This window comes from Chrysochloris asiatica, unplaced genomic scaffold, assembly GCF_000296735.1.
Source record: "Chrysochloris asiatica unplaced genomic scaffold, ChrAsi1.0 scaffold00085, whole genome shotgun sequence".
Lineage (NCBI taxonomy): Eukaryota > Metazoa > Chordata > Mammalia > Afrosoricida > Chrysochloridae > Chrysochloris > Chrysochloris asiatica.
In genome coordinates, this window is record NW_006408603.1 from 10,483,567 (window position 1) to 10,493,767 (window position 10,201).

General features: G+C 42.6%; 1 protein-coding gene across 1 annotated transcript in view; it reads left to right on the forward strand.

The window, feature by feature from the left end:
- The first annotated feature begins 3,378 nt into the window (after positions 1 to 3,378).
- Positions 3,379 to 10,201, forward strand: part of LOC102819639 (calcium-binding mitochondrial carrier protein SCaMC-1-like) — an 88,797-nt gene continuing 81,974 nt past the window's right edge. The window contains exon 1 of the mRNA XM_006866009.1: positions 3,379 to 3,558. Within this exon, the coding sequence (XP_006866071.1) occupies positions 3,379 to 3,558 (180 nt within the window). The remainder of the gene's footprint in view (positions 3,559 to 10,201) is intronic.

The following is a 10,201-nucleotide window of genomic DNA, read 5'->3' on the forward strand; positions in this document are numbered from 1 at the left end:
TTTTTTATCCTTTTTTGTGTTTGTTCTTCTATCTTAGTGGTATTCAGAGATTTGTCTTCCAGCTCACTGGTTCTACCTTCCATCACATCTATTCTACTCCTCTGCCCTTTCAGAGTGTTCTCTATTTCTGTTATTTTGTTATTGATCATTTGGACCTCTTTCTTTAGGTTTTGAATTCTTTCCAATGCTGTATCTATCTTATTTGATTGTTCCTGCTGCACTTCCCTGGCTTCTTCCTTATGTTACTCAACTCCATTGTAAAGTGTTTTGAAACATTTTATGATCATTATTCTGAATTCCATCTCAGGCATTTCCAAGGCCTGCCCTCCTTCCAGAATGGAGTCCAGGTCTACTTCTAGGTCATATGTCTCAGACACTTTATCTTGTTTCTGGACAAGTGCTGATATGGTCATCTGCTTTTGCTTGTTGGACATGTTGAATGTTTATCTGTGGCCTTAATACTTAATTGAATATGTGTTTTGATATTTTTTATGCTTTCTGATTGCTTCCAGGAAGGTGTGATAGGATGTGGGCTTCCCTTTTCACTCTTCTTATTGTTTAACTCAGAGTAACTTTCACAGGTGTTGTCTGTTTCCCTGCTATATGGCAGTTGGTATTGGTTCTTGCCTGGGTTTTGGTGTTTTATAGGCTGTGATTGTAGGTTGGCTGTATGGTAGCAGTTGCTGACTCTTCTTGTGTAATATAGGGAGACAAAGAGTTCTCCAAAGGCAGAAGGGGGAGCATATAACAGCAAAAAAATACCAGCCCAAAAAAAAAAAAAAAGACTGAAAAAACAGCAACAACAAAAACAAGACTGATACTGAAGTCTCTTTATCTCTGCGGTTCTGTCAGGTGTCCGTGGCTGCTCTGATCCTTTCCTCGCTTGGCCCCACACAAAATGGCAGCTCCTGGAGCAGCTAAGTGTCCCGAACCAGGAAGCAATGGATTTCTTGCTTCTGCCACACACTCTCCAGCTGTAAGTCTTCCAACCTTCTAAATATTCTTTTAGATGTAGTTCAGAGTACTGGGACAATTCCCTGAGCCTTCTTGGTCCTGTATTCTGTGTTGTTCTCAGCAGAGCTCGTCACTACACTTCCACCCGATCCACCATCTTTTTCCGGAAATCCAACCTATTGTATTTTGTTTCACTGCAATGATTATAATCTCCTCCATACATCATCAATTAACAGTATTTGCTTTCATTACCTCTATTTTTTTGATGTACACAAAACCACGCAGGAATATATAATCATTTAAACAACCAAAGAAAGGGCAGCCTCCTGGCCGACAGCACACAACCTTTCTCTTTCCATGAGTCTAGAGTCTTCAGCTGCTCAATCTCTCCATGCCATCACTTCTGCCACCATCTCTGGTTAGGGTCCAGTGTTCCACTCATGCTCTTCTCTCTTGATGGTCTTATGGGTCCTCTCTGTTCCTGGAAAAGATTAACTCCCCCCAACTTTTGTTATTTACAGCATGACAATCACAATTAGTCATGATAACAATTACTTACTATTGAATCAAATATATCCTATCCCTGTTTCCTTTCACCAGATCCATATAGACAAGATGAAAACTATTCAGTGAAGATTCTACCTTCCACCACACTCTGAAATTAAACTCCCTCTTGAAAACTTGTAAGCCAGCCACTTCATGCCTTTATAGCCTCCCACCCCCACCCCAATTTTAGGTAGCCAATGTCTAAGTTGCCTGTCCCCATCAACTCTGTGTACAGAGGGGATGGTTTGATCCTTGATGTGAAGACTCTGTCCCTCTCTGTTGGTACTTTGAGCTACTACACTTAACCTGTGAGTATAGGTTAAGTTCATCAAATTGTAGCAATTTACATTCACAAGTTTAATGAACAGCTTTTTGTTTTTAATACTCATTCTTAAAATTCACCCAATTTAAATATGCATTTTATGATCCTTTGGTTATATCTTTATTACAGCACTTAGGGTGAGTTTTGTTTACATATATAGAGTATACCAGTTGGTGAGTTTCTGTCTCTCACATAATGCGGGTACACTGTCTGGTACAAAATGTATTTTTGTATGAAATAAGTAGCATCATAAATGTATCTGAGATTGCTACTTTTAGAAATAAATAAACTTTACTCTGTGGTCCAAGTTTTGGGGTTTTATAAGAAAAATAGTTTATTTAAAAACACATGATGGGTGGTTCAAACCCACTAGCTGCTCTTTACAAATCTTGTACAGGGTCACTATCAGTTGGAACTGACTTGATGGCATTTAACAAGTCTGTCATTAGATTGTGCCACACATTTTCAACAAATGTGACCTAAAATGGAGGATAGGAAACACCAGTGCCACAAATGATACAACTAAATTTCTCTATAATCCCTGAAGTCTATCTACCAGCATTCTCCACAGACATAACTTTTCCAAGATCTTTTGCCCACAAAGGAGCCTGAGAAGATGCAGTCAGTGGCCCAGAAGACAAAAAGGAGTTTTCAGGATGAAAAGCATGGTCAGCAGTGACTAAACAGGGCTGACAATTAAATGAGAATTTCAAAATATCTTATGGATGTTGTAACCTTTTGAGGAAGTTTAGAAAGGTATGGCTGAAGGGACGGGTCTAAGATAGGCTCAGCTAGGGAGGGGGAGAGAGAGACAGAAACAAAAGATGAGGCTAATGTGGTAAGAAGGAGTCCTGGCGCAGAGCTGTGGGTTAATGCACTGGATTGCAAAGTTGGTTTGAACTGCAAGGTCAGTGGTTCAAGATCATTAACCGCTTCTCAGAAAGCCTATACAGGGGTCGTTATGGGTCGGAAACGACTTGACGGCACTTAATAACAACAACAATGTGGTAAGAGTCTTCTCTTCAGCCTTCTGCAAGATCAACTGGATTTTCCTGGGATGAGCAAGTGACCTGGGCAGGGTGGGACTCAGTAGTCACTCCTGTGGTTTCCTGGTTGTTGGCACTGAGTTTGCTTTAGGAGAGTCTAGACACTCCAGTGCTCTTTTGATGCTACCTGGGGAATGTTCTCCCCCAGCCCTCGAAGCCGGTCTGTACTGGGTGGGTGCACTTCATTGCGCAACTTCCGGGACAGTACGGGTCTCGAGGGACGCGTCGGTCAGCGTTCCCACGAGGCGGCGCTCACGTGACTCCACCGAAGCCCTCGAACGCAGCGCCCTGGAGCCCATGGGCGCGGGTCACCTTGACCTTCTTGGCTGGGAACAGCTTCAGCTCCACCGGACAGTTGCCGCAGACGCTCTGAAGGCGCAGTCTTGCGAAGCCCGGGCGTGGTCGTGGAAGAGGCGGTGACAGGTGACTCCAAGCTGTGGACAAGACGGCTTCGCTTGGAGGCGAGGCGCCGAGTGGTCCCCGCCGCCGCGGGCCAGTGTCCAAAGGGCCATGCTGTGCTGGCTGAAGGGTTTCGTGCTACCCCAGGCGGCCTGCCAGAACCGTTCCTACAGCCTTTACGAGGCTCTATTTGAAGAGCTGGACCACAATGGGGATGGGGTGGTGGACATCGTGGAACTTCAGCAGGGGCTGAAAGGCTTGGGTTCCTGGTTTTCCGTGGGCTCAGAGCAGGTGAGTGGCCAACAGAACGTGGCTTTGGGAGTCTGGAGAGACGTTGGCTAGAAGGTGAAGTCAAACTTGCCCTTTGAGAGTTCCCTTCAAAATCTATGAAAGGTGGGTGGAGCTCTCTCTCAGAGAATAACGCAGCCAAGTGAAACAGGTTTTAAAGTTTGTTCTTATATCGTGACAGTGACAAAGCCCTTCTCCTGAACTTTTTGTTGTTGTTGTTAAGTGCCGTGGAGTTGGTTCTGACTCATAGCGACCCTGTACAGGCTTTCCGAGGCTATAAATCTTTACAGGAGCAGAGAACCTAATCTTTCTTCCGCGGAACAGCTGGTAGTTTCGAACTGCTGACCTTGCGGTTCACAGCCCGATTCGTAACCACTACGCTACCAGAACTACTAAATGGAGTGCTGGACTCCTGGTGTGGCGCTGTAGGATCAGCACTGGATCATGAACCACAAGGTCGGCAGTTCAAACTTACCTTCGGAAACAGGGTTGCTCAGAACTGACTTAATGGCACTTTACAACAAGTGGAGTGTACTGGTGTAGCGCTATAGTATACACTGGGCTGCTAACTGTAAGGTCGGTGGTTCAAACCCACCAGCTGCTCCTGGAAACTCTAGAAACCCTAAAGAGGGTCACTATGAATTGAAACTTGCTAGGTGGCACTTAACAACAACAACAAAAAGTGGGTTTTTATGGGCTCATTGAACATTTACTGAACCCATACAGAATTTCAGGGACCATGTTAATCTTGTGAATGTAGAAGTGGAAGACAGTCTTAGCTCTCAGAAAATTCAAAGCCCAGAGAAGCTTCAGTGTCTTATTTAAACTGCAAGAACAGATGGGTGTCCCAGAGCGTTCCTCTTTCTGATACTCACCAGAGGGGTCTAGAGGAAATTAGATCTTTATCTTTACACTTCCTTTGGTTGTTTAGTACATCCCCTAAATGAGGTGGCCATGGTCACAAAGGACAAGTTAACTAATAACTACAGGCTGGTCGTGACTTTATTATTTTTAAACTATGTAGAATTTGATGAGAGCGACAATTATTTTATTTTATATCCTCCAATGCTAAACAAGCTTTAGATATTACCAACTGATTTCTGATCTCTACCAGTAACTGTTTGTTTGATTGTTTTGATGAGCAAACCATCTGGGCACCTATTTATTTAGTCCTGGGGACAGACACAGGAAGGAGACTTGCCTTCGATTTACAGTCAGGTTTTGCAGGCTAGACAGGTGATTGTTTCAAAGGTGAGAAGAGATGACCTCCTTTATTACGTGCTCTGCTGCAGAAGTGCCCATCTTTGTTAAAAACTAATAACATGGTTACCATTTGGGGTTAACTTTTTTATATGGGGTGTGGTATGGGTCCAACTTGATATTTTTACATGTCGAACTGCAGTTGTCCTAGCAACATTTATTGAGACTATTTCTTCCCTACTGAATGGACTTAGCACGCTTTTGGGAAAATAAATCATATGGGTTTGTTTTCTGAATTTTCACTTTTATTCCATTGGTCTATACATCTATCCTTACACCAGTATAGACAGATAATTTTAATATCATGTGTCAGCTGTAACAGAATAAAGGACATGCAGTAGTTAATCCAGTGTGGGTCTTTAGAGGGAGCATCTTTCAGAGAAAGGAGTCCTAGTGGTGCAGTGATTAAGTGCTCAGCTGCAACCCAAACCCATCAGCTTCCTTCCTATGACAAAGATGGAAAGTCTGGTCCCATAAAGATGATAACCGTGGAAACTCTAGGGAGCAGTTCTACTCTGTCATATAGGGTCGTTATGAGTTGGAATGGACTGGACAGCAATGGGCTATCTTTCTGGGAGGACTACCAGTAGGAGATAATATATTTGTATAAGCTGAGACTTGAAGAGTGAATACAGTTAGTCAGATACAGAAGCAGATGTTCAAAGCAGAGAGAAGAAATCTAACAAGGAAGCCATGATGTGCTATAGGTTCTCAGGTATCAGTGTTAACCCCAAGCTTATGTCCAATAGTCCTCAAAATAGTTGGATATTTCTCTTGCTTAAGTATCTTATTTGTCAAATTAATGGCTACATTCCCTTTGGAGAATAATTGTATCTTGCTCCTGGATATTTGCCATGACATTGCAGAATTTCCCCCTGGAAAATCTGGCCTTCTCCTTCAGTTAGTAGATTCCAGGTCTGAGTACTGACTCAGGTCAGGACACTGGGCAGACGATTGTTACTCTTTATTAGGCTGCTGTAAGACTGGCGTGGCTCTGTAGAATAAGCACTGGACTGCTAATTGAAAGGTTGGTGGTTCAAACCCCCTAGCTGCTCTTTGGAAATCCTATACAGGGTCACTATGAATCAGAACTGATTTGACGACACATCTGCAAAGCCTTCTGACCTTGACTTATTTTGGTTTTATAGATTGAGCAGTCTTTGTTGGGTGTACATTTCTCTTGCTCTTGGGAAAGCTGTTTTTGATTAATAATATTCTTAACTTTTGGTGGGTCACACGCCTTGTTTCATGATAATTATAGTCACCTTGCTTCTGATAGTTAAATGTTGCTTTAGTTGTTGTTAAGCGCTGTCCAATTGATTCTGACTCATAGAAACCCTGTATAGGGTTTCTGAGGAGCAGCTGGTGGGTTTGACCTGTCAACCCTGTGGCTTGCAGTCCAGTGCAGATCCCACAGCTCCACACCAGGAGTCCAAATATTGCCTTTTTTGATGTTAAATGCACTCGAGTCGATTCTGACTCATAGCGGCCTTGTATAGGGTTTTTGAAGAGCGGCTGGTGACGTTGAACTGCTGACGTTACCGCCCAAACTGGCCTTGTGGTCCAGCGTGTTATCTTGCAGTGGCACAGTGTTGCCTTTAGCTGCTATTATTTTAAGTTCTTAGCACTCACATTACAGTAATAGGATCTCCAGAATCTCCTACCTTCTTTCCTAGTTTACAAAGGATAGCCACCGCTAAGACTTAGGTTGTGTTTATTAGCAGTTCCTTTTTGTTTTGGTAAGCAAAAAAGGGACCATTATCAACTGGTGGGGTTTCTGCCTTTATGTAGTATGTTCACTCTGTTGTTGTTAGTTGTCATCCCATTGGTACCGACTCATAGCGACACTATGCACAGCAGAAGGAAACACTGCCTGGTCCTGGGCCAACCTCACAATTGTTGCTGTTTTTTTTTTTTTTTTTCCAAGTTTTCATTGTGAATTGAGTGATAGTTTACATGGGAGAACATCGGCACAAAAACACTCAGGAATATATAATCATTTAAACAACCAAAAGGCACATTCATTCTGCAAGCCTGCCTCCTGGTCATAAGCATACAGCCTTTCTCTTTCCATGAGTCTTGAGTCCTCAGCTACTCTCTCTCCATGTCCTCATCTCTGCCTCTATCTCTAGTTTTGCTACTTCTCTGGATAATGTTCCACTCCAAAATCAAAGATAAGGACAGAATCCTGAAAGCAGCTAGGGAAAAGAAAAGTAAAACATACAAAGGCAAGCAAATCAGATTAAGCTTGTATCTTTCAACAGAAACCATGCAGGCAAGAAGGCAATGGGAAACATGTATTAAACCCTGAAAGAAAAAAAAAAAACTGCCAACAAAGAATCCTCTACCTAGCAAAGCTGTCTATCAAATACGATGGTATAATGAAAACATTCCAGGGTAAACAGAAGCTAAGGGATTTTGACAAAGCCAACCCTGCTATGAAAAACATCCTAAAGTAAGTTCTATGGACTGAGAACCAACAAGAACAGACAACAAACCAGAGAGTGATGTACATGGCAGCATCACCCTGAACTCATTTGCCAAATGGAAGAGTCAAAAACAGAATAAAATTATAAGAACAGAGGATATGGAAGGTCAGTCTATGATTAAAATAATTACAGTGTGAAAGAAGGAAAACACAGAGGAACAGAGATCCAGGTGGTGAGAAGGTTGGGTAGATTACAGGATAAAATAGATGGTCTTAAATGGATGGAAGAGTTAATGGAATATAAGGCAACCACAACAGTGGGGTTGGGGTTGGGGTGGGGTTTTGTTTCGGTGTTGGGGAAGGCAATACAAGAAGGGGGAGGAGGTGAAGAACAAGATAGATAGGGAAACACTGAGACAGGTGTACATGGCCTAAGTGGGACAGAGGTAAATAGTGATGCATGCTCAACCTTGGAACAGCAGGGCTCTGTGATACAGGGATCTAGGAATAGGCTCCCTCTCGAAAGCTTGTAAGCCAGTCACTTCATGCCTTTGTAGGCCCCTTTTTTGGGTAGCCTATGTCTAAGTTGCCCATCCCTGTCAACCTGTGTACCGAGGGAGTTGTAAAGAATTGTTCCCTCTTTTGAGCTACTACATCCAGTGCAGGTCAAGTTCATCAAATTGCATCAGATTACTCTTTTTTTCCTCTTCTCTCTTCTTCTAGTTGAGTTCTGATCATTCAGTCATTGAAGCCAGGTCAAGTGGGTATTTTCTGCAAGTGTGGGTGTTCTTATGCATATGCCCTCTCTTCTTATCAGCTGGATACTTCACTCTCCACTCTAGTCCTCTGTGGCTATGTCACTGATTCTGGGCCCAAGAGTCTACAGGTCTTGCCACACTGCTGGCCAACCAGGTCTCCACCCAGGTTCACAGGAGTCTATTGAAGGTTGTAGGGCTTAGCTCGCAGCATCATTGCTGTGTTTCCCTCACTTCCCCTTATTGGTGACGAATGTGGCCATTAATCAGCGTGTGTATTTCCATTCAGTCTTAGTCTTGGAATGGGGTTTGCCCTGAGGGGACCCGACCACTTGCCTTGATGTTTCCTAGGCGAGCAACTTGCTTGTTCTTGTAGTAATCAGTCATCTGCCTATATTGTTTTGTATTTTTCCTTTTGGTCTTTCTTTCCAGAAGTATCTTCTGTTATTCCAGCCACTCCAGGCTGGTCTGCTTGTCCTTTCAAGTGGTAATTTCCCACCTCAGAAGATTCTGGATGGGGTTCAAGATTCCACCTATGGTCTTATGCAATGCAGAGGCTCTGCAGGAAACATCCCTCACTGGGCATGTTGTAGCCTCATTTTAGGCATTCCAATCAGTTATAGGCAGAAGACAGACTTAACAAGCTTTCTATGGTAATATTTCTGGCTATTCCTTTCTCTCCCCCTCAAGTGTCGATTTTATAATGGTATGCCAGGGAAACCAAGATTCAAAAGACAGCAAAGAATCTTAACCTTATTTCTCCTCTTTTTCCCATTCCAACCATGCCTCAATCCCTGTATCTCAGAACCCTGTTGTTCGAAGGTTGTGCATACATCATTATTATTTACCTCTGTCCCACTTAGCCCATGCAAACCTGTCTAATTGTTTTCCCGTGTGCTTTGTTCTTCCATTCCTCTCCCCTTTCTTGTGTATTGCTTCTCCCTAACACCCAAACTATCCTGTGTCTATTCCCTGCTCTGTGCTCCACCTTCCCCTCCCTCCTCACTCCACCCCCCCAATACCGGTAACCAGCAAAGAATCCACCCCTCTTTAGTATGGGTTATTTTTCTTAGTCTTTTACAGTAGTGGTCCTAGGCAGTATTTCTCTTTTGTGACTGACTAATTTCACTCAACATAATGTCCTCAAGGTTCATCCATGTTATGTGATAGTTTGCAGCTTCCTTGTTATTCTTCAAGGTAGCATAATATTCCATTGTGTGTATATACCACAGTTGGTTTATTCATTCTTCCATTGATGGGCACTTAGGCTGTCTGCATCTTTTTGCTATTGTAAATAGTACTGCTATGAACATTGGTTTACATATATCTACTCATGTTATGGCTCGTATTTCTTGTGGGTAAATACTAAGTAGAGGAATTGCTGGATTGTAAGGTATTTCTATTTCCAACTTTCTGAGAAAGCACCATATTGCTTTCCAGAGATGTTGGAACATTTTGCAATCCCACCAGCAATGCAGAATCATCCCAGTCTCTCCACATCCTCCCCAGCATTTATTGTCCCCTGCTTTTTTGATCTTTTCTGTTATTGCTGGTGTGAGACGATATCTCATTGTTGTTTTGATCTGCATCTCTCTAATGGCTAGTGATCGTGAACATTTCTTCATATGTTTGTTGGCTGCCTGGATCTCCTCCTTGGTGAAGTGTCTGTTCATGTCCTATGCCCATTTTTTAAAAATAGGGTTATTTGTCTTTATCTTGTAGAAGTGTTGCAGTTTCCTATATATTTTAGAAATGAGTCTCAAATATCTTTTTTTTTTTTTTAATTTAAGGCTTTTATTGTGGATTGAGTGAAAGTTTACAGGGCACATCATCAGTTTCACATTCAATAATTCGTATAACTTGTTTCATTACATTGATTATAATCCCCTCCATATACCATCAGTTAAAAGTATTTCTCTCTATCCACTTTAACTTTTTAAAAAACACACAAACAACAAACCCACTTAGGAATATATATTAATTTACATCTCCAAAGGTCACATTCTGCAAGTCTGCGCCTGGCCACCAGTTCTTAGTCCTTCTCTTCTTAGTTGATGAATCTAGAGTCCTCAGCTGCTCCCCTTCTCCATGCCCCCATCTCTGCCTCCATCTCTGGCGCTGCTGCTTCTCTGGATAAGCATTCTATTTGTGCGTTCCTCTCTTGATGGTCCTAGGGTCCTCTGTTTTTGGACCGTAAGATTAA